Consider the following 26,355-nt stretch of genomic DNA (forward strand, 5'->3'; position numbering starts at 1 on the left):
AGGATAAAGGTAAACCACATAGCCTACTGTTTGTCCAGCCTTGTCGACTCTTTCACTGTAGATTAGAATGCCTACACTGGACTTGACCACCTGGCGGCGTTGATCAGATTTACCATGAAACACTACGCTCTCTACGCAATGCATTATGGACAGCGACTGCTAGCTACGTGCCCTTGCAGCACTTGACTTGTGTTGTAAACGATGTTTGTGTTCAGAACAATACTGATTTAGTACTAGACATAATTTCAACCTCAACATCTTTGGTTTGAGGTTCAAAGGTAGGTTTATTTCTACATCTAATTTTCAAACTGAAAGCGATAGCCCGTTTTTGAGACCAATGACAACCCACGGTTCACATGCTAGTTTTAGCGTAGCTGAATATTGTGACTGACATACCGTCAGGCTCACATGTTTTAAAGTTGTTAGCACGTTAGCAGGTATGCTAGCTGGGTAAGTTAGATGTGTTTATACTGATGGGTTTGTTGCTAACGAGTTAAATATGGTTTGTATTTTCCCTTAAGTTGGTAGACCTTTCTTCACATTTCCATGCCTGATAAATGCAGTTCAGATTGCTCTACTTTGCGGTTGATTCATTATTCTGTTTGCGAGAGTGAATGCAGTCAGCTAGTTTAAATGTCAGACATATGGGAATTGATGATAGTAATTTGATTACATCGTAGCATATACTGTTAGTATATATTGGTGATTGTAGTAGGAATGTGTATACAAACCCCCGATTTAACTCACATGCCAATTTCACAGGAACGATGTCTGTCTTTGAGGCTTTGGTCAGAGCTGGACTCGCCGTCTGCCACAGCTCAGTAGCTCTACAGCAGTGCAGCAGACACTTTTCCACAAGTAAGACCTAAAACGTATGCATTAACTGTGGACAGCCATAGATCTAAGCTCGGTGATAATAACGTTGTCCAATTGCGGCTATTCAGGTATATGCACTAGAATACGGATGCATTCCATCCCTGAGCCAAAGGTGGTCGACAGATGGACAGAAAAAAGAAGCATGTTTGGAGTTTATGACAACATAGGGATTCTGGGTAAGTGCATTTGTGTTCATATCATTCATTCCTGTTGTTAAGGTTACATTCTAAAACATCAGCAGAATGTGACCAATGACCATATTAATTGTCATCAACTGAAATATAGGTTACACCAGTGAGTTGAAACATTAACATGACTTACTGCCTAATATTCGGTTTTGTCCTTTGCCTGTCACTAATGCATCTCTAGCTGTTAAAGCATTCACTGTATGACCACTCCCAAAAGATTGTTTGGTATTGGACAGTCCTATTGAAAGGGGCCCTGTCATTTGGGCCTACCCTTGAATGAGTGAAATGGTCACTCACCAACAATATTTAGGAAGCAGGGTTTTCTTGCAGAATGTTGCCCAGAGCATCACCTTTTACTAGTTTGTCTTCTTCCCACACCGTGCTTGTCTTGGTGCGGTCACTTCCCCAGGTAAACAGTGGTAAACAATGCATATGTACCTGACTTTGCATTATGCCGAAGAAAACTAGACCCATCAGACCAGGTACACCTTTGCTGGCTATTATCCAGTCTCGAGTTAATAGTTTGTTCCTCCATTTGGACCAGTGGGTAGTTCTGTACCACTGCAGACTGGGAGTACCTCAAGTCATTTCAGTGATGCACCTACCCAGTCCTTGGGCCATTACGATTTTGACTTCGTCAAAGTTGTTCAGATCCTTAGTGTGCCCAGGCCGGTCTCTTACAGGTTAACATGTCCAAAGCCTTTACAAGTTGCATTCTTAAAAACAAATCAACACTACTTGGTCATGATGTTCTGACTCATTGGTGTACCGGTACATATCTGTTACAATTACAGTGTTAAGTAACTTATTCCATTATTTTCATGCAGTCTGTAGGATGTAACCAAATGCCATGTTTTACCTGACTGCCACTACTCCAGCTTTAGGCTTTATAGAAGCTCACAGACAACATTGAAAAAGAGAGCTTGAATGTGTGAACAATTCTCCACATTTCTCAATTGCGTGGTCATGTCAATGATGGTAAATTATGTGGTCTCTTGCATTTTCTAACACTAAATATAAATCCAAGCACATTAAATCAGCAATGTTCATTTTCACGTGCGTTGACGGTCTTGATTAATATTTCTTATGTAGAATTTTTCAAGGATTTCAAGAACCTGTGGGAACCATGACTTAGACCATTTGTTCACTGTGCACAGCATGAGAACCTCACAAGTCTGCCTAACTTAATGCATTTGTGTTGGCACAGGAGATTTCAAAGTGCATCCCAAATCCATTGTAAAGGCACCTGTCTGGCTTAAAGGTTTCAGTGGTAATGAACTGGAACGCTTGATCCGGAAGAAAAAGATGGTTGGGGACAGGATGATGATGGATGATCGGCACAGTCTGGATAAACGCATCCGTTACCTGTACCGCCGTTTCAACCGCTACGGGAAGCATCGTTAATTATATTTATGGACAGTTATGAATTAGACTGATGTTTTTTTCCTCTGCAAGTTGTGTTTTCTTTTCCTATTTTTCTTTCCCTTAGAGTCTCTCTCTTTTTTTTAAAATGTGCAACTGCAATGTGATTTGATATTCCTCCAGATTCAACAGAATGTTTTGGCAAAATGTTAATTTCAAATTCTGACCTGTCCTCAATCTTGTAAATAAATATGATATTCCAACAGGTATTGTTAGAAGTGTCAGTATTTCATTGCTAGTACATGTATAATTCTGAAGAGTGGTTTATGAAATACAACAGGGACCATTAAAGTAGATCTGTTTAATTCTTTTATAGGACAATGATATAAAAAATTGCATGTAATTTGCTTATAGAAGTTTCACTGCTGTTTACACTTCTTGTTGTGTCATGTTATGTGGCTACATGCTAACATACAGTAGTATAAAACCAGTAAAAAATAACTATTAGTGCTTCACAGCCAACACAACTGCCACTGATCACCGTCAGGTGGATAACATACAATATCAAGTCAGATTCTACACAAACCCAAACACAAAAGACTCATTTCTGTTTCAAAAAAATCATTGGACCACTAACAAACCTGGACATCAGTCAGTTCAAAAGTTATTTTCACCCTGGGATCTAACTTCTGATGTCCTGGCCTAAGCTGCAAAACTATTTTAAATATCCTAAACGTTTGAAAAAATAGCATCTTTATCACACTAAAATACAAACAAATGCACATAAGATGTCCAGCAATGCATACTCTTTGTATCAAGGGTCCATACAACTTGCAGTACGATTTGAAGGTGGCACATCAGGTCTAGCATAATCTTCTCCTGAAGAGGTTAGTGCGAGAGTGAGTTTGGGCTGGGGAAACCTGTGAATTGTGTATCTGTCAGCATGGAGAGGTCCGTGTCCGTCTGTCAGGATGGGAATTATGGATATGTTAAAATAAGACAATACGGACAAACGAATCCACTGACTTGTCCATAATAATGACTGTGGGCAACGTTGTTTTATACAGTATTCACCTGTGCCTCTTTTTCTTTCTCCTTGGGAATGCGATGCCTCTTCTTTTTTGTCCCAGCAGTGGATTGTTGTGGCATAGAGGGTGAACTGGCATGGCCGTTTGGCTTGACATCTTCCGCTCCAGGAAGACATTCCAATGTGGCTCCAACATCATCCTATGAATCACAACAGCAAAAGTCATCAATACTCTGCCTGGCAACAAATGTTCATTCCTAGATACTTTATTGATCACCAAGGGGAATTTCAAGGTCCCAGCAGCTTAAGGCACCACACGCAACATACACTACAATGTAAACAGGATACAAAGCAAATCAACATGACTGAAAGAGCAGTAAAATACTAAATACTAAAGATAAAGATGTGCATGAGTGTAATGAGGATTGGTTCTGTGATCCAGTATGAGGTGTGTGTCAAGTTGGTAGTGCAAATAAGTCCAACAGTGCAACAGTGCAAGGTTAAAGTCTAGTGACCAGCAATATGTTAGCACAGTAATATAACAGTATAGTATAGTACTAGTATAGATATATGGACAAATAAGATAAAGATAACATAGTATTCATGCAATGAAACGGCAATCCCACATTTATCAAAATGTCTAAACTATACTGTCTAAATATCAATAGGCTATTCAACCTCTCTAAAATGTAACCGGTGCAGTAACATATTTGTTCTTCGCTCATGTAAACAGCCAAACTAACTAGATTGTTGGATAGGGATACAAGCCTTAGTTAATAGAATTACGTATATGGTCTCCTCACCTCAAGGAGAATAGTTAGCTGTGCATTCCTATAGTCGTCTCCATATGAGTCCAGCGTTTTCATCAAAAACCTGTGAAGAGATGAATAACATAACTGAGACCACCTACTGTAGTTCTTAAAGAAGAAACTGATGAACACAATAATGCTGGAGTTTGAAACAAAAACAAATCTAGAGCACCTCCTCTCTTTTTTTAGTCGCCGAGTAATCCTTTGTACTTGATGGAGGCGTCCAAGAATTTTCTCATTCACCTACAGACAGAGAACAGGAGTACATTCAGACTGTGGGCCAGTGGTCAGCATACTCTCTTGCCAGTATGTTTGCATACCATAAAAATTGTACATGCTTTTAAAGACTATTTCCTCTCCTACCTATCTTAAAGTATCTATCTATCTATCTATCTATCTATCTATCTATCTATCTATCACAAGAGCTACCGGGTGATACTCGGGGATGAGACAATTAGCAACATCCTCTCATTACCTGTTCTATCTCTTTGCATCTCTTGCTGAGTGCCTGGTATTTCCTCTTGTCAAGCTCTCTTCTCTCCTCTTCGTCTGGCCCTGGCTCTCCACTATCCAGGAGCTCTCCTCCTCCAGGTCCCAGCTCTACCTCCCCTGGTCCAAGCTCAACTCCGTCAGGTTCCAACTCCGCTTCAAGAATGTGTCCTCCAAAGAGAGGGGGCAATGCCAATCCAGAGAAGTCTTCCATCATCTAACGTGACAATTGATACAATGCCGAGTACATACTTAACGCTGGGATCAAACATGTAAAACACACGATTATAAAGTCAACACATGCATATGATTATATGGTATGGTTATTTCCTCTACCTTTAGCTGACGTACAAGGTTACAGCAAACCACTTCGTCCCTTCACAATTGTGTTCAAAACAATAACATATTCCACATTTTAGGATGTTACCATGAGTAGATATATGAACGTCAATCCATTCAACACACAAATTAAAAAGATTTTCAAACTTCAGAAAACAAATTAACCTTCTTTCATTTCCCTAGCAGTTGAAATGTTCATTTTGATCATTTTACAGTTCCCGTCGCACACTTTAGATGCATAGACCTCTCACTGTCGCCTAGTTAATACGTCATCACAAACCCGAAGAAAACATGTCGGGCAGTAAGTATTAGCTTTGGCGTTGCTTCTAAAGTGTCATATTTGTGAACAGGCTATGTGGTCTTGCTGAATGTACATATTGATGGTGCTCATTACACCTTTACAATCGAGCAGAATTGTTTGATATCCCCATCTTAGGCTATGACCGGTGACCTTGGGTTAGCTGACGTTGGTTCAGTGTTTCGGCTCATTAGATAGGCTAACCTTTGCTGCTGTTCATATTGTTAGTGATCATATATTATCGTACATACATTTTCGAAATCGAAATCGCAGTAGCAACAGATGAATCGAAATCTGTCACTGTAGTGGACTATCAACTTAATTTAACCAAGCTAACATCATTCGTCAAATTCCTTGGAAATATTTACTTAGCTTGATCCTTGACTAGCTTAACATGCACTTAACTGTGTCAACACAGTAATTTGAATGTGTATTAAACATGTATGTTTTAGACGGCGTTAATAACACATTTTTTAATTTCGCTCCAGTTGGAGCATTCTTGAAAATGGCATGGAACAAGGAGCCTGTAATCACAGCTTCCTGTGCCATCGGAGTATTAGGTAAGTTGCCACTGAAAACATTAAAATGATAAATGTTAAAGTTAGAAGCAAGACTTCGTTGGATTATTTGCAATATCATTTTGTTGTCTACGTGGATAGCCTGCGTATGAAGGAAAACATTTGTCAACGATTGAACATTAAACCAATTTTGTTCTTTACTCTTCAGCTATTGTGTTTCCATTCGTGAGCCCATACACCAAGTACTCTGGCATGATCAACAGAGCAACGCCATACACCTATCCAGGTGTGTTTCCAATTACCTAAAAAGCACCCACGTGCAAGACTTTGGCAGCAGTGTATCTGTCCACAAACTACTGGTCGTAGGTGATGTGATCTGCGAAAACCCATCACGTGGTGCATTGAAAGATCCGTTGAACCCTCAACCCTCCCTGGTGAAAATTTACCAATTTAAGATTCTAGCAACATTCCCGACACTGTCCCCTAGCAAAATCCTAGATACCATCCTCCCAAAATCTTGGATGTTGCTAGGATGGTATCAGAATCATAAGTTTAAAAAGAAAAAAAATATATATATCATGTGATGGGTTTTCCCAGATCACATCTCATATTAACATCTTCAACACCTTGAAGTGTGTCTTACAAATATGCCAGGCATTTATTACAACCATGTGAATTTGTGATGTTTTCACTACTTACACTATCTGGACATTTCTATTTTAACTCTTCTGTTGAGTCCCATTCAAGGACTGGAAAACAAACAATGCAGAGTGTTATTGTTGGCATGGAGAACATGACAGGTGTAGACCTATATCATGTTGACATCAACCTCCTAAACAGTTATGGTGGTGTTTAAAGTGTGAAAGCACTCCCTTTATCACATTCAGTTTACGCAACAGGTCAAATATGCCTAACCGTATCTCTGCCTGGAGTTAATTTAACTGATCTCGTCTTCCTCATGTCCTTGTGCAGTACCAGTCCGAGATGATGGGAACATGCCAGATATCCCCGGTCACCCGAGTGACCCACAGGGCCCAAGTCTGGAATGGCTGAAGAACTTTTAAGGTTCCCGACACTGACTCTTGTAAAGACCTCCACATGTCCCACCCTCCCGCTGTCTAAGTAGTACTATTGACTGGATGATGCTGAATAAATGTCCTTTATTATCTAAACACATTCATGACTGAGTGCTTACTGTTGAAGGCTAAGCTTTCCTTATGAGCTCACCTTGGGGCTAGTATGCTAGATATCACTTTATTACACGGCTTTTCATAATGCTTCAGTATGCTCCATTCACTTGAAGGGGCTTTCCCAACATTCGGAGGTGTGATATTTCTCGATAATAGACCATTGCTAAGTGTAACAGACTACTGTCAAGGAAAATGGGTTTTGTGCTTCTTATTCATGTCTTTCACAGGACTGTCCAAGTAGTCTGGTCACTTCTTGCAATGTAACTTCATTCAGAAGTGAAAGCAGACTGTCGATCAGCTGTGTTCTAAAGAAAGTTTGATTCAAGTTCAGCTTGTGTTGAGAACTATTTGTTTCTCAGCAAAAAAAACTAATTATTGTAAAGAGTCATATCCTGTGGAGTTTTTTTTTTTTTTTTTCATTTTGGTAAGTAGCCGTGTGGGTGCGTTGGGGTCCTGTTCACCATGTCGGAACTTATTTTCCTGACAATGAGCGGCGTTCTATACATTGTCCCTTACTTATTTCTAGTTCTGTTGTTTCATTGGAATGCTTGCAAATTCACAACAACACTTCAGTAACTGTAACGATTAACATACTTTATTTGAGTTCATCTTTAAAAACATACAGTAACGTACATAAATGATGCAATAGAACAGTTCTGTGTCTGACTCTTGGTTAGAGTATTCATAGTATCTGTGTGACCAAGTGCAGGACATAACACAGGTCTGTGCTCTAGAAGTCAATGTATAGATTCACATACAGAATTGTTTTTTCTTCCAAAAGTCTCCTATACATTGAGACAGGAGATTTGAAAGTTACAATGGAGAAGTTCAGGTTCGGATTTACTAAAGGTTTGCTGTTGCAAAATTTTAACTCTAAATTCATGAACTTAAATGGTGCATTTCTTTTGTAAGTTGAAAGGTCTGCATGACAAAATGTTCAGGGTGTATTTTTTTATGACCATTTTTTTGTTGCCATACCTTTAGTAAAATAGGAGCATGAAGTTCATACCGTGCTAAAACTCTGCAATCTCCATCTGACATGGAAACAAATCCAGCATACAGGACTCTACCCAGACAGAGCTGGGTCTTCACAAAAAAATGCAAATAGGTATCTCAGACAATGCCAGAGGAAAAAAGAAATGTCATCCTTGCACTACTTTGAGGCAGTATTATTATGGAAATGGGGTAATGATGTTATAAATTTTAAGATAGGCAAAGCACAGACTTTCAACTTCCACCCATACAGTACATCTTGGGGAAAACAGGTAAACTGATGAATAGTTTGATTTTGCGTATTTTCTCTGCTGATCGGATATCAGCATCCTATGAGTGACGTTGGGTGTGATTTAATGGTAGTACAGCTGTCTGACAAACTACCCATGAAGTTTTAGATTCTTCCTTGGTAGATTTCCTTTGAATCCGCAGCTCAGGATTTCCTTTATAAAGTGGAGGCTTAAAAGGATGAGCCCAGTTAAAACAAGCCAATGTTTCTTTGTAATGCTCATTTTAATTAAATGCCCTGTTAGCAATTTAGCCCATAATGTAAACTATCCTCGAGAAATGTCAACTGTTCAAGTTGAAAGACGGAAAACAATAGAAAACAAATCTATTGACCTTGACAACACAGTGCATGATAAAAGTTGTCTTTGTCCAAATCAATATCTTGGCAGTTGGCATAAACACAGCATGCAATGCATTTCACAACAGAGGCAATGAAAGGTTGGTTCTAGCTCTGATACTTCTAGTTATATTGATGACGGATGTTGACTCTCAAGGCAAAATGATCAGTTACAGTATCAGTTTTAATAATGTCATCATGTCTGCGTAATAGTGTTAGATCAGTTTCAATGCACAACAAGCCTAATGTTAAAACATTTGTTGTCTTACTTCCTTATGCATTTTGCAAAAAATGACCTATTAGCAACATACTCACAGTGGATGCCCATCCAAAAGAAAATGGGGAATAAACTGTACATATATAAGTCTCAGCAGATGCTCTTTCAAAATCAAGGGGACAGATTGTAAATTTCACTCACATAAACTCTTAACCTGCTGAGAAGCCTTGTACAATACACTGTTAAACAGTTCATTAGTCTCACTTGTGAATCTTACACAGCTTCCCTTGATGGGACAGGAGAGGAAACCACTGATAATGAAGGGTGAATGCGACACAAAGTGGCTAAATATCAACGAAGGAATCTAATCTAAACACTACTTAGCCTTAGACACTTACTCCTACACTTTTCAACATTCCAGAACACTTCACACTTTCCATTCCATTTGACACGCCACAGCTCCAGCTCCAGCCTTAGCCTTCTTGCCCCTAGCTTTTGACCAAGGTCTACCTTCAGATAGCCACCCACATTATACAGGTGTACATCAGAAGATGGAATATGGTCTGTAGTTTCTTTTCAGTCCACACAGTTGATGTAAACCCATCAGGTCTGACTTATGATGGTGATCTGGAAACAAGCTAAGTTTCAACTACAGAGACAGTGGGGGAAAACATAAAGACTATCGGTGATATCCATCTTAATTCTTGCTTTCATTTACATCACCACAGACATTTAAATGTCCAAACAACCCTTTCCAGTCAGATAAAACTGCCTCTTTCCACATCCATCAACTCACTTCTTTTGCTACTCAGTACCTCAACCATACAAGACAATATTTAATTTTAAAATTGCGTTGGCCACTTTTCACACATTAACCATTTTGTCTTGTCTACCTAATAGTTCAAATAATCATGATTGCTGAACTTAAAATCAATAGATAAAGGCATGAAAAAATTAGCAGATATTATTTGCCTATAAATTAGCCTATAAACCAAAAGCCAGATCCCTATGTGTTTAAAAAGAAAAAAAAAACTAATATAGGCGCCTGATGCTGAAACATATCAAAGAACATAATTAAGATGTAAATGTATTATGCAGTAATACTTTGTGGTTATGACGACTGCTATACAATTTCAACTGCTATCTCCATTGCTGTCCTCCTTAGCAAAAGATATACGCTACATTTAAACCAAGATTATAGGGTTTATATTAATCATTTACCCATTATGAGCTATATGTTTAAAAAGTGGACATTATCAAGACAAGTAAATTTCATATGCAACACTTCACAAGCCTCAGGTATGGAAGTGGCACAAAGCAAAAACACACACACATACAGTATATATATATATATATTCACTTTCAACAGTCCACCAGCGTTAATGCTATGCTATGCACATACTCTACAGTCTGACAGACTATTCAGTGCTCTACTCAGAACCTGGTCCCCGTTTACAGGGTGAAGAGGCTGCAAATCCATGCACAATGCCTGTCTATAAGCTACTCCTCCATGGAAACGACCACGTTAATGAAACAGCCATACTAAAGTAAGCTTAGGTCAACATAATGACATATCTATGGCACATTCCAGTGTGAAAGTTGATATTAAAATGGAGACATTATGAGTATATTAGCAAATATTGTTAACCACTATAAAACATGGTGGTCCCTAATAGCTATTCCATAATGTATTTTCATTGATTTTCTTTTTTTTTTGAGGGAATTTTAAATATCCACCGAATGTTAGGAAAGAAAGTAACTTTTTTAAAAAACTTAGCAAAGTTTTGATGAAAATCATCACCTAAAACTTGTTTTTTTTTTCTTTCCTCTCTAACATAGACACTGCCAGTATTGGACTGTAGAGTGAGAAGCTGTTAGCACACCTAAAGGCACCCAAGTCACCAAACAAGCATTTAGTGTGTCATTGCTTTAGGACTTTATGTCGGTTTCCAAAGCCCAGCAAGCTGATGCTTCAACAGACACGTCGTCCCCTACTCAATGACCGGTGCCGAGCGGTCGTTGGTCACCGTCTTCCTGAGGCGGATGTGAGCGAAGGGGTTGGTCCTGTGTAAGAGTGGACATGTGGGTTAAAGCAAATAGGAGAGATGCCGATAGAGTCCTACTTAACAGTGGTTTACAGTGTAATTACCTGGTTGGTGAGGGAGGTGGTGAGGCAAACTCAGATGAGATCTATGGCGAGAAGAGAGAGATTGAGGCAAACGCTTAGTTGACCTTGGTTAATTCATGGCTGTGAAGATGCAGCTGTACTGTAAGTGTTGCAGTACATATTCTGGTGACCATTAAGGCCAACACCCACTGGCGACGACATTCGCGTGTATGAATCTGATGCTCAAGAGACAGAACAGTTTTCTAAACTTGAGCTTTGACGCGTGTCAAATTGCCAGCGGGGTTGGCCTTCAGAGTAACCTTAGTGACGTGTTAGGGATTATTTATGGGCTGGGAGAAATATTGGAAATATGCAATATATAAACCACATCTTAAAAAGCATTGTATCAGTTTAATGTAAATACTGCAATTATCCAACAATTGTGCTGGAAATAAGTTATGCAAAGGTTTCAAATCAAGTATCTGCTGCTCTTTCAAAGCACTGATACTAATGATATCACCTTCTACTTTTACTCTGTCCATCTGTTGTCTGTTGACCACTTTAGCAGCAGTCTGCTGTAGGGGAAAAAGGAAGCAGAGAGAAATCTGCCACCTGGGTTGACTTTCACCACCACAGCATTAAGGACATACCAAGACAGGACTTATGTATGGTACTGTGCTTAGTCGAATATTAGAGTTCCTTGTATATCTGCATGTCTATGTGTGAGTCCCAGCAGTCAGCAGTGGAAGCCGGGAATTGAACTGATGACTTTCAGGTTACCGCACGGCAGCCCAGCTCCTTAACCACTACACTACCGCCGCCCCATTACACTACCACTGACATACAGAACCTAGTACTGTACGTACTATGTATGCAAACATAGCTTAAATCAGCCTATGGGTGAATGAATGCCTTATACTCCTTATCACTGCTCTGGGTTAGTGTGTGATTCACCTCACTGTGTGTTCACTGTGTGCTGTGTGTGTTCACTAATTCGGTTAAATTGGGTTAAATGCAGAGAAACGAATTTCCCTCACGGGATCAAAAAAGTATATATTCTATTCTATTCTTTCTATTCTTATAAATGAGGGCTCAGTCTCAATGATTCGGGTTTAAATAAATCCTACCGGTAGCGCCATTCTCACCTGGTTGGTGTCCGGGTTGACCATGCTGTATGGCCGGGGCCTGAAGGTGCTGACCCTCTGGGAGGAGACCGAGCCCTCGTCCTCAGAGTCCGGGCTCAGCAGCAGCGCGCCGGATGGAATCAGCCTCTCCAGCTTGTCCAGCTGCCCCGTGCTGGTGCTGTTGACCTTGGACAGCAGAAGAGAGCTGAGGGAGGAGAGGAGAGGAGAGGAGGAGAGAGGGGGGGAGAGGAGAGAAGAGGAAAGCGGAGGAAAGAAGAGGAGAGAAGAGGAGAGGGAAGGAGAGGAGAGGAGAGGAGAGAGAAGGAGAGGGAGGGAGAGGAGAGGAGAGGAGAGGGTTTTGAGCAGAGGGTTTACATGGGTTTTTGGGAAAACCTGAGGACGAATCTACCTCCAGCATTGGAAATCCCTCAGAATGAATTCAGGCATAAAAATGTAACTACAGGACTGATTTATGTTCTGTCTGGGTCATGGTGCAGTGTTTTATTTAGTCTTTCCCCCCCTGACGTGCCATGATGGACTAATGTCAGGGCTGCAATGGAGCTTTGGTTAGCAGAAGAGAGCTGACAATCCAAAAAGAGGATTGATGTGTAATAGATGTGTTAAAAAAAAAATTGATGAAATTCAAACCAGCATACGTCTTTTCCATGCAAAACAAACAAAAACAAATCTATTGAGGAAGTGACAGACTTCCCATGGATAGGAATGTATGGGATATCACGTTTATGTGCTATGTATAGACTGACTGTATATAGATACTCCTCCTGTTTCTTGTTTTTAAAAATGCTTTGTCATGTTCACAAATACAGTACTTACGTGTTTCCGTACCTTGGCTCCTGCTGATCCGCTGAGCTGGGGAAAGGTTGAGTGTAAGAGAAAGGAAACCAGCCTTTCCTGCAGAAATAAAGCAAAACATGTAATCTGTAACCTGTAACACGCAAAGCTGTTGAATAACTTTGGATTTTTACTCTAATCTTGCTGGCTTCACTGACTGTGGTAAGGGCTTAGGTTTTAAGGCAGGGATTGGGCAAGTTTATCCACAAAAAAACCTCTTACAGTTAACTGCACTAAACCACGCCTGATTTGATTCAATCACGATGGTTAACAATTATGGTATGTAGTGCACAACATATATTATGTAAATCATTAATAATATTAATTACTTATACAGGTATACACAAGATACACAAGATCATATATGCATATATTTTATGAATATGATTTGGTGTGAATATCAATATCATTCAATGTGTGTTTGCATGCAAAAGCTGTGGTGTGCCTAGAAGCTGATTTCTGTATGGTGCGCGTGTGTGAGTGCGTGTAGTTGTAGTGTAGGGTAAGGGTCTTTGTACCGTCCTGTCCGCTCATTCTGGCCATAGTGCCAGCCGTCCCTGGGCTCACTGATGAGGAGGATGAGGATGTCTCCTGGGAGGAAGGGCAGCAGACATGACCCCCCACCACCACCTCCTCCTCCTCCTCCTCCTCCACCTCCTCCCACTCCTCCTCCAATAGAGGTGGAGGGAGCGTGGGAAAACTGGGCCTCTACTCGGGTTGGTGGAGACAGAGGAAGCACTCGAGGAAGAGTAGAGCCTGGTTGAAAGAGTGTTGGGGGGAGGGGGGGGGGGGGTGTAATGAATGTGGAAGAAAGTTGTTTCATGTCAATAGAACAGTTCTACTACTATGTCTCATGATGAGAATGGTTTTGGAAGGCTACAGGACTTTTAACAAGTTATTAGATCCATTAGATTCCTTACCCACACCTCCTATTCGTGCTTCACTCATGGGTCTTCTGGGTAGAGGCAGTGTTGAGGTGGCGTACACCTCTGTGGCCTTCATCATCTGGGGGTGACCAATGGGCAGAGAGCTGCCCATGCCCATGTGCCCAGAGGGCACGGGGGTCATGGCCCTGGAGAGAGGTGCACTATGGGGCAGTGGAGGACTGTGGGGAGCAGAAGTGAGGCCTTGCATCGGACTGCTGTGTGAGGACGGAGGCCCGGGGCTCAGGGTGGCATAGATGGGGGGCATAGACGCCAGCGGGCACGGCAGGCCTGAGCTGCTGGAGGTGGTGACGTACAGAGGTGCATGCTGGGATAGCGCGGGTCCTCCAGAGCTGCTGGTGCTGGCGGTGGTGGTGCTGCCGTTGCTGCTGCTTGGGGAAGTGTGAAGAGGGGAGCTGCCGGTCACGGCGGCGGTCAGTGCTCGGAAGCTCTGGGGCCCCGGGGAGGTCTGGGACGGACTCTCGCTCTGGGAGGACTGGGCGGTGCGCTGTTGCTGAGAGCGATCGCCATTGAGTAAAGGTGGGACCTCCTGCACAGACAGCCTCTGAGAGGGAACAAGGAGAGAAAAGCGAGAGAAACGTCAGACAAATACGGTACCATCACTCTGTTTGCATAAATTATGAACCTTTCAGCAGGGGAGTTCTGAATATTCTAAAAACAGAGTGTGTTCATGTGAGATTCTAAACAAGTCATACATTACATTTGATGAATCCAGACAGTCTTTAGAATGTTACACAACACTTTCCTCACACTGGTGTGACAGTCCCTGACCTGCAAAAAAAGAAGAGAACTAATCTCAGGCATCTCACCTGTTCCCCTGGTTGTCCTGACCCTAGCTTGGCATGCCGGAGGACCTCCGCTATCCCAGAAGCCCCTGAGGTCTGTGGGACGGTGTGGCGGAGCAGGTTCAGCGCTCTCTCTGGTAGCTTCGTGGGCTGAGAACACGACTGTTGCCATGATGACAGTTTCTGAGAGAGGAGCTCCCTCACCTGGTGAAAAAAGAGAACGCAACATCATAGCAGACCGAGGCCAGAGCCCTGGGTAATCTTTGGCAGCACAGTTTCACACTGAAATTAAACTCCAAGTCACCTGATTTCCAGAGAGGTAAAATATTTGTGCATTGTGATTAAGTCCTATTTGACCTTCTCACCCTAATTCCTACTGCCAGGAAAGGCCATGTTTACCCTTATTTAGATGACCAAATATAGTGCTGACCAGTGTCAATGTCTTGGCCAAAAAGTACCTCGGTTTCTTTCAGTTCAGATTTATTTTAAAAAAATTAAACCATCTTGACTATCTATCGAGGTCGCCAGCCAGTGAAGTGATAAGTTAGCAATGGAAACTTCTGAAATTATAAACAAATAGTGATCGTTTCAATGGCAATAGTTGACACTTAAATTCAGGGCTGATAGGAAATTATCTGTGCCTGAAATGATCAAATACATTCAAAGACGATATAGAGAATAGCCTTTCTTGACATTGTACATGGCCGAGCTCAAGCCTGAATTCAGTCACCACGTCTGAATTCTATCAGGCCTGTACATTGTATCAAAGTAGCTCTATGGTCATTTAGGTTTTCACTCTGTCTGTGTGGCGGTTCCTGTGCTTCTTTTCCTCACCTTACAGTGGTAGTTGATGAGCAGCTTGGTGACGGCACACTGCCGATCCACCAGGAAGCAGTACCTCCGTCGCTCCTCCGTCAGGGCCGAGCGGTAACCCACGGCAACCAGCGTGTCCAGCTCCCCCTGTCGTCTGCTCATCAGCTCAACATACTGACAGATCGACAGACAGAAAGACTAATAAGCCTCCATTCACAGGTTATACTGTTAGTGTAGTAGTATTTTATTGTTAGTTGATATAATGACATGTGGACATAGGAGCCTAAAAAACCTCCACAGAGCCTAAACTGATTGATATGCTCACAGCTGGTATATACTGTTTCACAGATGGAGAACCTATACAGGAACTGATTAAAGGGAAAAAATGACATCACATCCTGTCTGTTAAGCCGTGATACCAGGATTTCTATTACAAAATAACTCCCCTTTCCCAACCTAACCTTTTCTTCCAGGGGTCACTCCCTTCCCCAGTTCTTTGCTTTCCTGCACAATCTATTCTTTTCCTTCTTCCTTTTGTCCTTTCTTTCTGTTTTTCTCATGAATACACACACACACACACAAATCTCTCTCTCTCTCTCTCTCTCTCTCTCTCTCTCTCTTCCAAATCTCAGCTTTTCACTTTTTGGCCTCAAATCAGCTGAGCCAGATTTCTGGTTAATCTCATCCTCTTTGCTTTGTTTGCCTCTGTGACACACACACACACACACACACACACACACATACACACACCTTGACTTCTCATACCACTTACACTTGCCAAACCGGCAGAACCTCAATACTATTAACACTCTTGTCAACAGTTTACAAACATTACAACGTTTTACAGGGAGTTTGGCGTTTATGTCTGATTCAATCCCCCAAGAAAGTAATATCCTTTCACACAGTCCAAGATATACAGAGACTGTTCTTAGCTTCTTGGCTTGCCGTTTTACTCAGAGGTTAAGAAACGGATTCCTGTGTATTGCATTTAAACAGGTGAGCTAAATTGGCCTCAATATCCTTTAACTTTCCTGTGATAGATTGTGTGAAAGCACACTGGCCTTATCTGGATTAAAGCACCCATACAGGTAGCATCTATATTCAGGTAATACCAAAAACATGTGGCCTGTTCTGATCATCTTCTCATGCCGCAATGAAAGGATGGAGAACTCGTGGCCCTCATTTGACTAAAACTGAGTTCACCCTTGTTTCTTGTTTCTTGCTTCTGGGATCAGAGAGTAAACGTTCTTATGCTAACTTAAAAGTCTTAAAACTTGTGACAAAATCTTTGACCATGACAATGACAATACCACTCTGAGTTCCAACAATGTTTTGCATGTACCTGCATCTCTCGGTCTCCATATTTGTTGGGGTGTCTGCTTCCTTGACTCTTCCTGCGCAGTTTCTTCAGCTGGGATTGGCAGCGCTCGATGGACTCCGCCTTGGACTTCCTCTCGCTCTGGTACTTCTTCAGTGTCGCCTGGAAATGGATATTTTTCATTTGCTTAACCTCTCCTTTATTTTCCCAGGAAGACCCCTTGAAATGATACGGAGTCTTTGGCAACTCCATCCTAGTCAGCAGGGAATGCTAAAATGTTGCTGTAAGACGATAACCAAACTCCAGGAAATGTCAGTTTGAAAGCCACTGTTGAAATAAGGCAAGGAAAACACATCTGACTGCTTTTGTGTGAACATTAATAAATGTTTCACCCCACCGCCCACCCTTGTATCAAAGAGCAATTGTACATCTGAGACTACAACTAGAAGAGAAGCAACTAGACCTCAAAAACAAGTTCAAAAAGGCAATTGACAAAGTGCAATGTTTAGTGAAAGTGTATCTGGGAGGTCCTTTCTGTTTGGATAAGGACTAACACTGTTGTGATAAGACATTTGACGTGTCCCTGTGGTATTCATATTTGCTCATCCACTTGATTCTAGTGCAGGACCATATTATACCTTGAATAAATGTTGCGATAATTTTACAAATTGACCACTGATAAATATCTAATAATTGTGGTTTTGGCAAATGTTTAGCTGAAGATTTTATTATTTAGCTCAACAACCAATCAAATTACTTCAATCACTTCCATGTCCCTTGTTGATTGGCTGTAATGGTTAATAACGGTCTGAGCCACTGTTTTTGTCTCCCGTCTACAGACCAGGTGTATGAAACACAGCTTCTCATTAGTACACCACACACACTGAACAGACAGCTGGTCGACCTTCAGGAGCAATTCGCTGGCAAAAGGGTATCGGGTTAAAGTCATGGACTGCACCTTAATTGCAGGCCATGTGCCTAAAGGTAGATGTATACTCGACGCGGCCGACCTGTCACACGAAAATGTGACGCCAAAATGACGTAGTTCTCGCAGGCGCGCCAGGATTTAAACCTGCGCGCCTAGGTGTCGTGCACCACTCTTTTTTTTTTTTTTTCAGACGCACGCGACAAACAGGAAATGGACGAGTTCGAGATGAAGCTTTCGGAGCAAGTGTGCCTCTACCGGCACATCTATGACCCAGGGATGAAGGAGCATAGAGATGCCCAGAGGTGCCAAAATTCATGAATCCATGAATGCTGGAAAAGATGAACCTAGCATCTGTAAAGCATGGAAAAACTTCCGCGATCGCTTTACTCGACAAATATCTGAACACCACAGAACACACAGAGGAACAATTTATCAGCTGATTTGGTCTAAGCCGATGCTAATCGGGCCGGGTGCTCAGTCTTTACTCATTCCGCTTTCTTACGTAATAATTAAGAACCTCTCGTGACGGCACTATAATATAGTTCTTTTCAGAAGTGTGTGACCTCCTTCTGCAAGGGGCAGGCCCGGCTTACGTTTGTTGCAGGCACACTTACGGTCAAGTATTTGATGTCCAAGTCTAACTTCTGCTCCAGCTGAGTGAGGAGTTCCGAATGAAAGAGCTTCAGCTGGCAAAACGCAACACACACACACACACACACACACACACACACACACACACACACACACACACAAATACACGCACAGGAGGAGAGAGAGAAGGGAACAGATTCTTGAAAACTTCTTGTGCACTGCCTAAACTCATGAAAGATTTGGCTTATGTGTTGGAAAGTCTTTGCAGTTTTCCTACTGGATCTACAACATGAAGCATGAGTCACCACACACGTATGAGCAAATTCTGAAATGGCCAACTTACATGGCATATTGGGATTACTTACAATACTCCACTCCATACTGAAATACTTTTTGCTATTTAATTGCTATAAAATCAAATATTATTGATATCTGCAATGGACTTGAGAATACAATCAGTATCTACCACAAAAACATAATGGATATAAAAATGACAGGAGTTCAAGAATTACAGTACATTGCTCAAAAAATAACCAACTAAATTACACAGTACATGTTTGGATTTAATTTCTCAACAATTTGAAGGTACACTAAGCACCCACAGTGCACCAGGCATTGAATCCAGGCCAGTTTAAAGCTGTACTGTATCTTGTCTCGGGTAGGAAGCTGTATCAGGTATTATGTGCTAGCTGGTCAGGCCTGTCTTGACTGCCCTTGTCCATAGACTGAAGCTGCCATGGCAGGGTCACGTCTGAGGCCTGAGTGTGAGTGTGTTTAAGACATAAGGGTGTGCAGAGAAGATCACATGACACTCACCACATCCTCCAGCTGGACCTGGATCTGCCTGTGCACTTCTGCCATTTGGAACAGTGTATCACCTGGAAACACACGCACGCACGCACACACACACACACACACACACACACACACACACACACACACACACACACACACACACACACACACAGAGAGAGAGACAAACACACACACACACACACAGACACACACCCACACACACACACACACACATACACACACAGACACACACACACACAGAGGGGAAAAAAAGTTACATTCAAAGCAGAAATGAACTCAGACAGTGGGAGAGACAGAGCCACTGGAAATATTACAGTGAGGCCAACAGTCAGGCATAGGAAGGTAAAAAATACCTCTCTGTTTAGCATTGATTTGGTTAAGTACCATCTTGGGGAGCACAGCCATGGTGGTCTGGCGGGAGAACAACATGCTGCGCTTGCAGTGGAAATGATGATTCCACCGGCATTGTTCCGACGTAACAAACCATCCTAACTTATGTCTCAGCTATCTGGTGTGAGCTGTCTAACACGCCAATAGAGGAGGTTTCTACTGTCCCTGAGCCATGACAAAAGCAGATGTTTGTCCGCATGTAAGCCAAACGAGCGTGTGAGTGTGTGTGACTAATCACAACTATGAGAGCACAGCTAATGTGAATCCCCTGCCCATGAAGTGGCACGGTATGTAAGCAACCTGTCAGAACTTCAAAGAAGCGAAGCAAACAAATGGAACATTAAGGCCAATAACTTGCTCACTTCAAACCACTTATTGTTTGTGGAGAATTCGTGACCGATAGCAAACGAACCATAGTCAGCAATCTGTCACAAGTCCAACTCCAACTAACCTTCATAAGAAAGAGAAGTTTTTGGCAGAGGCCTTATTTTTCCCTCCCCAATTTGTACATTATTTGCTGTTTGATTTACAGTGCTCGAGGCTACCATATGGAGCGAGCGCTCTCCGTGGGATCCAGAGTTATGGCCCCAGTTTGAAGAGAGCAGGCTGCATTGATGGGGAGCCCAGGCTGCCTGTGTGCGTCCATTTGTAGGCCGGTTTGTTTTGGGTGTCATCCTGCTGCGCTGGACTGCTGCCCTGGAGCTCAGAGTACCGAGGCTCCCACCGAACTGTACTGCGCAGTGTGTGGGGTTTGGCATGTCTCCTTGTCGTTCTCTCTTTCTTTCTCTCTCTCTCTCCCTCTCCCTCCTTCTCTCTCTCTCCCCCTTCCCTCTCTCCCTCCCCCACTGTTTTCAGCAGTACAATGAGATCATGTGGTGTTGTTAATCTCTCAACAATGTCCCCTCTCTCTCTCTCTCTCTTTCTTTCTCTCCCTCTCTCATTCTCTCAATCTCTCACTCTCTGTCTTCTTTCTTGGGTTTTCATTCAACCTTCCTTTTCCCTTCCTTATCTTTCCAGAGCTGTCTTTTTTCATTCTCACATTCTTCTTCACCAATTATCACTTCATAACTTTTGTTTTATTTCCTTCTTCACTTGTTATCTCATCTCTCTCTCTCCCTCTCTCTCTCTCACACACACTCCCTCTCTCTCTCTCTCTTCCTCTTACCCAGCTCCTTTGATCCCTGGCTGTCGCTGGCCAGTTCCCCTAGTTTGACCAGTGCATCAAAGTAGCCCTTGGCAGCCACCGTCACTCCTGTGAAGAAGGCAAAGGAGAGAGTTTAGGACATTCTGTGACTAACATTCCCTTTCAATAAAACCACTTGTTCATCCCAACGTTTTTTTGTGTCAATTTTCTTCCCCTCCTGTCTGTTCACGGGACATCAAGGGCACAAGCAATTTCTAACCACCGTGAACGACATCAACAATAACAGCAATTAAGCCTCTGATTGACTGAGTTAATGGCAACAAAAGCTCTCTCGACATAACAACTGTGTAACCAGCAATACAGTAACGGCACAATGGCTCCAACACACCACGCTAAATGTGTAATGATAATGTATAAGGATTATGGTATGGTGTACATACAAAATACAGTATCATACAGTATTTTGCAGTGGCATGGAACCTCTGTCCAATATGTTTCATTAGATTCCTTAGAATCATCACACTCCTCTTGTGTACAATGCTCTACAGACTACAGTCTCTTCTGAATGTTAATAGAATGTAATGAGGTATAAGTAAACAGGTGAATGGTTGAATCTCAATAAAATAATATGAAGACCAAACATACAGGTCCTAGAGTTGTATTAACTTCACTAAGGATTGACAAGAATGCTATGCCTCTATGCATCTACAATACTTCACCCAGGGGACTGGGAAGTATGCTGAATATGCTGACCACATATCCAGCCACCATTATCACTTTAACATACTATAAATGAGTGTTCTAAAGCAAGGGTTCTCAACCTTTTCTGCTTAAGGCCCACCTATTCATATGTGTAACAGGTTGAGTGCCGTTAAGACAGATCCCCAATTTGGGCTAGATTTTTTTAGCTGATGTCTGCTTTCTTGTCAAACTGAGCGTCTCAAATTGATGACTTTGTTTAAAGTTGAAACCAATAATATATCCTAGTACTTTGATAGCTGTTACTCACGTTTAACATGGTTATTCTAAAACATCTCATTGCCATTATAGATTAGATTAATATTGTACTCAGTTCTTCAAGACATGCAAAGAAGATCTTTTATAAGGTGATGGAAGCCGTACCTGCAAGGGCCTTTTCATAATGCTTCCCCATGGCAACAAAGTTCTTCAGACTGGGATTGAACTGGTCCAGAATCCCCTGGACATACATAAAACAAATATAATGAGCTCAAAAATGATGAGTGGCTGTATTTCGCCTTCACTGTTATAAATCCAAAGTAAGGCGAAACACTTGAAGGATTTGGCTGCACTGCAATGCTGAATGAGGCCGTTTTGAGGAAATCATTATCTTACAGTAATAACATGATACTACAGAGTAAATTTCAGGAGCTGAACAGACCTCTGTGATTTTACTACCTATAGTTAATCAGTCTTTCAAACTGCAGTGCAGTATCGAACACAGCTGTACCTTGTATACGTTCTCAGTCATCTTGTTGATCTCTTCAGAGCGAGACATTGCGTTTCCCCTGTTGCGCTGCCAGCAGCCTCTCAGACGGTAATATCAGACGTTATGGTAGTGGACTAGACACCCCTTAAAATGAGACATCACAGAGAACACTGCGATTATTTCATCTGAAAACACCAAACAATTTAGTATGTCATGGTCACGGGCTTTTAGGGCTGTGCCATATCATATCTGTGTTATGTCATGTATAAGTTTCATTTTCATTCATTCATTCATTCATTCATTCATTCAGGACAAACACATTTATTAAAATTTCTGTAGCGCACATTTATTAGCATTTCTGTGTTAGACAGCCAGCTAATTCTCAACTGCAGTCCTTTGACAAGATGTTGTAATCGCCATCAATTGACTGCAGTTGCTCTTATAGGTACCAAGATAGCAGGCCTATCTTATAATGTGATAATTCCTCCATGATAAGACTTGCAACTATATCGTCATATTGGGATATCGTTGATATAGTTACATGATGATGTTCTTTACAGGGTCCAAAATTAGCCTCAGCCTTTAGTCAAATTTGAGTAGAAATATATAGGCTACATAACATAGATGAGATCAGTCACTATTGGCAGGTCGCTGAAGGTCTATTTGTACTGCATAACACAATGTAGAAAGTCCTCTTGTCATCAATTTTCAATGTACTGGGTATCCTCTTAGGGCAAAGTGGGTACCCAATTCATCCAGACCGACTAAAAAGACCGACAGCGATGTTACATAATGCCAGGCACTCCAGACTCACATTGGCAATATCAGAGCCTCCATTCTCCCTATTGTAAGTCAATGTAGCCTCAAAATGAATTTGAAGTTGCTATTCTATGGTAAAGGAACCACATTGTGTTGCTTTAAGGACTTATTTGTACATGATTCAACAAGGAACAGGAAGGCCTTTGAATGTGGTTGGTTCTATTTACCATGTTTTAATGGAGTTTGCAGAAAATGTGCTTAAGATATCTTTACCAGGATGTTAGATGACCCTTATCCTTATATGAGATTTTGGTCATATCACACAGCCTTGCTTTTGAAGCATAATAAAATCTTTTTGGATTTACGAAAACACAAATCAACTCCCAACAAGTTGCTCTTGTAGTGCTATATCCATATAGGCAATGGACATTTACAATCACTGACAAATGCACTTGCCTGGAAGTCCATTCATAATGACAAAACCAGCAGAGCCTGACAAAAGCCTTTCAACAAGCAAACCCTTAATAGCACAGCCCATAAACCAGACAGCTTCCCAGACATCAATTAACCCGGCAGCACAAGTGTCGTTTCTCCTATCCGTGCGAATGATGGGAATTTGCAATGTTTCACTCACAGTTTCTTCCAATGACACCACCTTCTTGTGAACTTATCATCTGCAATCACTAGTCCTACATCATGAGTGCAGTTACAGTAAATGCATTGCAGCAAAGTTATTTTGACTTTGAGATTAGATGACCCAGCCGGTGTTATTATCAGTATGCGTAAATGCAGCTATTTATTATACTTAGTCAGACAAGTCTAGTGCCTCTGATGAGAACAATGGCCATGAAAGTCAAGGCACCAAGTGTCAACCTCCTGAACAAACAGCCCGGCCTGTCACACCACTTTTCCTCTGGAAAGATCTGCTGGAATATGCCAGCCAAGGCCGAAATTCCAACTGGGATTAAACGATCCGATCTCACACACAACCTCTCCTCCTTGGGTTCACACTTCTGGCACTGTTTGTGTATGCATATGTGTGTTATCTAAGTGAGATTACAGGGAAACTGTCGCCCATATCAAGTCATAGAGCAAGGCCAAAAGAAAACATTCCCACTCCTCAGTCTCTCGCTCTCTCGCTCTCTCTCTCTGTCTGTCACCCTGACTCCCTCTCCAACGCTATCTCTCTCTCTCCCCCTGTTTATTTCACTCACTTAGACACAGACAATCCATCTACACCCCTCCGTCAACCCCCCACCACCACACACACACACACACACACACACACACATGCACATGCACACGCACACACACACACACACACACACACACACACACACACACACACACACACACACACACACACACACACACACACACACACACACACACACACACACACAGGCACTCACTCACCATCACACAGAGCTTACTGTTCTCTCCCAAACTTAACAGGATGCTGCTCACCAACATTCTCTAGTGGAGCCCTTTCAGTCCCTTCATTAGCAAGCGCTGATTTTCACATTTACTCTGAGCAGTTCCCTGCTTTTAGAGCAGGGCCCCCGTTTGGCCCTGCTGTTTGGTTAAAAGCTCTTCTTTCCCCTTGAACTGAACCTTGGTTATTCTGGTGCTTGGTGGACTGCAATAAATCTCTGAGACTTTGCACAGGTATGCAACCAACATAAATATTTAGGGACGCATGCAGGGGCTTTTTACGGGAAAAACATGCTTTATGTGCTCTGGACACTGAATGAGCTGATGAGAGTGCAGAGAAAGAATACTCTCACTAGAAACCTCACACAGTCTTTGAAATCACACTTGATGGCAGTAAAATGTTTCAAGGTGAGTCTTTCAAGAATTGCATGAAAGTTACAAGCCAATTGTACAGTTACACATTTAGATTCCAAGTCAGAGGCCTATGTTCTGTGTAACTACTAACCATCTTCATGCATTTGATCTTTCTCTTTTCTTGGACAGCTAATGCATTGCAAAAAGACCTTATGCATTACCATTTTGTTAGGCAACTACTGCAACCTAATCAGTCACAAAGAATGTAATTAAAATGTCATTATGGAAACCTACAGCAAAGTTATGACCAAGTAGCCTGCATTAGCCTAGACATTTCTGAGCACTTCAAACTAATTCAGAAATTCTCCCCACACACCACCTGTTGATCTTTATCAAACTGTCCACCGGATCAACTCACTACAACTACTTGATGCAATACGACTTTCAACGAGGGCTTACCGTCTCTGTGGTCATCGTAGAAAAAGACGACTCGTTATAACTCCGTTCGGCTTTGTCTACTTTTTTTCACTCGGCACTCTGTAGCCTTTCACTTTCCCCCGTCGTTTGAGGGGGTGGATGGTTGAACCCACCACTGCACTAAATCTCAATTTCCCCCCTTCAGTGCCCTCGTTTGCTTCACCCTCTCTCTCTCGCTCTCTCTCTTTCTCTCTCTCTCTCTCTCCAGCCTTATTCACTCAAATTGAGGTCAGATTTTTGGTGCCGTTCTGTACCTCTCTTCATTGTTGGCCAGATTAAACTCATGCCTTCACGCTCACACCGCCCGGTCAAAAGATTGTAAAATCGCGGTTAATTCCCCGAGATTTACATTCCCACTTCACTTTATAATCTGTAGAAAACGACAATTAACGCATGCAACCTCAGTTATGCATTCTACCTCTCTCCCTCTACACGGACAATGTCTTCTCTCTCTTTCCCCCTCACTAGCCCTCTCTCTCTCCCTCGCTCACTCTCTCGGACTGAATAACAATGAGGTAACGGGACTGCGGGGTGAATAGCGGCGCTGGAGAATAATGACTTGAACTTTTTAACGCAGAGCCGCCCGGCCCTTTAGCCGCTCATCATTGGACCATATCCGCCGCCCCTCTCCCACTCTTTCATTCACGAATAGAAAGAACTCGTTTGGGACACTCAGTTGTAACTCTCACATGTAGTAGCCTAGTCATATTAATAACTTTACTTTTCTATCAGATAGACCCAGCTTTCTTTCATTGCTTTCAACAGCTCTGTTCACTGACACTGAGATAGCCTAAAAAAGCCTCACATTTGCTAGAAATACAGGCCTAGGCCTACACGAAATGTTAAAAACTGTATTTCTATGAATGATGATCATCTGCAAGCAGTGTTCTTTTTTTCAGACAACTTAGTCAACATTGTTTGAGGCCATGTTACTTGTTGCTAACCTAACCATACCATGAAGTTTTGTTTCCAACTAGCATAGACCTGGACACACTTTAACTGACTAAGTGAGAAGAGACTGACAGCTGTCAAACCAGACAGAACTCATTAGCTAACACAAATCCTTCAATAGTCATCAAAACACAATACAAGTTAATCAATGTTCTCTCAAAGAATAATTTAATCAAACAATCAAGCATTC

The 26,355-nt window shown here is 42.0% G+C and overlaps 4 protein-coding genes across 6 annotated transcripts; 2 read left to right on the forward strand and 2 right to left on the reverse strand.

The window, feature by feature from the left end:
• Positions 1 to 114: 114 nt before the first annotated feature.
• Positions 115 to 2,695, forward strand: mrpl51 (mitochondrial ribosomal protein L51). The gene is made up of 4 exons (XM_062538495.1): positions 115 to 278; positions 763 to 858; positions 945 to 1,052; positions 2,272 to 2,695. The coding sequence occupies exons 2-4, from the start codon at positions 768 to 770 to the stop codon at positions 2,466 to 2,468; spliced, it is 396 nt and encodes a 131-aa protein (XP_062394479.1). The 5' UTR covers positions 115 to 278; positions 763 to 767; the 3' UTR covers positions 2,469 to 2,695.
• Positions 2,696 to 2,772: 77 nt separating this feature from the next.
• Positions 2,773 to 5,311, reverse strand: tfpt (TCF3 (E2A) fusion partner). 2 transcript variants are annotated; one of them, XM_062538493.1, is made up of 7 exons: positions 5,256 to 5,311; positions 5,088 to 5,127; positions 4,738 to 4,968; positions 4,435 to 4,505; positions 4,257 to 4,326; positions 3,501 to 3,653; positions 2,773 to 3,389 (listed from the first exon to the last, which is right to left on the reverse strand). In XM_062538493.1, the coding sequence occupies exons 3-7, from the start codon at positions 4,966 to 4,968 to the stop codon at positions 3,315 to 3,317; spliced, it is 600 nt and encodes a 199-aa protein (XP_062394477.1). In that variant the 5' UTR covers positions 5,088 to 5,127; positions 5,256 to 5,311; the 3' UTR covers positions 2,773 to 3,314. The 2 variants fall into 2 exon arrangements, with proteins under 2 accessions (XP_062394477.1, XP_062394476.1); XM_062538492.1 differs by having other exon boundaries at positions 5,088 to 5,311.
• A 3-nt stretch (positions 5,312 to 5,314) lies between these two features.
• On the forward strand, positions 5,315 to 7,082 carry ndufa3 (NADH:ubiquinone oxidoreductase subunit A3). Its single transcript, XM_062538496.1, has 4 exons — positions 5,315 to 5,391; positions 5,877 to 5,948; positions 6,115 to 6,192; positions 6,879 to 7,082. The coding sequence occupies exons 1-4, from the start codon at positions 5,382 to 5,384 to the stop codon at positions 6,968 to 6,970; spliced, it is 252 nt and encodes an 83-aa protein (XP_062394480.1). The 5' UTR covers positions 5,315 to 5,381; the 3' UTR covers positions 6,971 to 7,082.
• Positions 7,083 to 7,675: 593 nt separating this feature from the next.
• zgc:158689 (uncharacterized protein LOC791177 homolog) lies at positions 7,676 to 25,640 on the reverse strand. Of its 2 annotated transcripts, XM_062538498.1 has the most exons (16): positions 25,197 to 25,640; positions 22,212 to 22,334; positions 21,866 to 21,941; positions 20,765 to 20,851; positions 19,210 to 19,271; positions 18,417 to 18,488; positions 16,899 to 17,036; positions 15,578 to 15,730; positions 14,768 to 14,947; positions 13,935 to 14,502; positions 13,533 to 13,770; positions 13,009 to 13,074; positions 12,184 to 12,367; positions 11,559 to 11,613; positions 11,081 to 11,121; positions 7,676 to 10,995 (listed from the first exon to the last, which is right to left on the reverse strand). In XM_062538498.1, exons 2-15 carry the CDS (start codon positions 22,257 to 22,259, stop codon positions 11,111 to 11,113), a joined length of 1,938 nt encoding a protein of 645 aa, XP_062394482.1. In that variant the 5' UTR covers positions 22,260 to 22,334; positions 25,197 to 25,640; the 3' UTR covers positions 7,676 to 10,995; positions 11,081 to 11,110. The 2 variants fall into 2 exon arrangements, with proteins under 2 accessions (XP_062394482.1, XP_062394481.1); XM_062538497.1 differs by lacking the exon at positions 11,559 to 11,613.
• Between the last annotated feature and the right edge of the window lie 715 nt (positions 25,641 to 26,355).

The sequence above is a fragment of the Sardina pilchardus genome, chromosome 6 (genome assembly GCF_963854185.1).
Source record: "Sardina pilchardus chromosome 6, fSarPil1.1, whole genome shotgun sequence".
Taxonomy (NCBI): Eukaryota; Metazoa; Chordata; class Actinopteri; order Clupeiformes; family Clupeidae; genus Sardina; species Sardina pilchardus.

Excerpts from the sequence above, each read along its gene's own strand:
- tfpt (XM_062538493.1), bottom strand. The coding sequence starts at position 4,968 with ATGATGGAAGACTTCTCTGGATTGGCATTGCCCCCTCTCTTTGGAGGA. Across the intron at positions 4,327-4,434 it reads CGACTAAAAAAAGAGAGGAG|GTTTTTGATGAAAACGCTGG; the intron begins GTGCTCTAGATT and ends ATCTCTTCACAG. Across the intron at positions 3,390-3,500 it reads AGAAAGAAAAAGAGGCACAG|ACGGACACGGACCTCTCCAT; the intron begins GTGAATACTGTA and ends CCATCCTGACAG.
- zgc:158689 (XM_062538497.1), bottom strand. The coding sequence starts at position 22,259 with ATGTCTCGCTCTGAAGAGATCAACAAGATGACTGAGAACGTATACAAG. Across the intron at positions 18,489-19,209 it reads AGGTCCAGCTGGAGGATGTG|CTGAAGCTCTTTCATTCGGA; the intron begins GTGAGTGTCATG and ends GCGTTTTGCCAG. Across the intron at positions 12,368-13,008 it reads GCGGATCAGCAGGAGCCAAG|CTCTCTTCTGCTGTCCAAGG; the intron begins GTACGGAAACAC and ends CTCCTCCCTCAG.
- ndufa3 (XM_062538496.1), top strand. Across the intron at positions 5,949-6,114 it reads CTGTGCCATCGGAGTATTAG|CTATTGTGTTTCCATTCGTG; the intron begins GTAAGTTGCCAC and ends TTTACTCTTCAG. Across the intron at positions 6,193-6,878 it reads AACGCCATACACCTATCCAG|TACCAGTCCGAGATGATGGG; the intron begins GTGTGTTTCCAA and ends GTCCTTGTGCAG.
- mrpl51 (XM_062538495.1), top strand. The coding sequence starts at position 768 with ATGTCTGTCTTTGAGGCTTTGGTCAGAGCTGGACTCGCCGTCTGCCAC. Across the intron at positions 859-944 it reads CAGCAGACACTTTTCCACAA|GTATATGCACTAGAATACGG; the intron begins GTAAGACCTAAA and ends GCGGCTATTCAG. Across the intron at positions 1,053-2,271 it reads TGACAACATAGGGATTCTGG|GAGATTTCAAAGTGCATCCC; the intron begins GTAAGTGCATTT and ends GTGTTGGCACAG.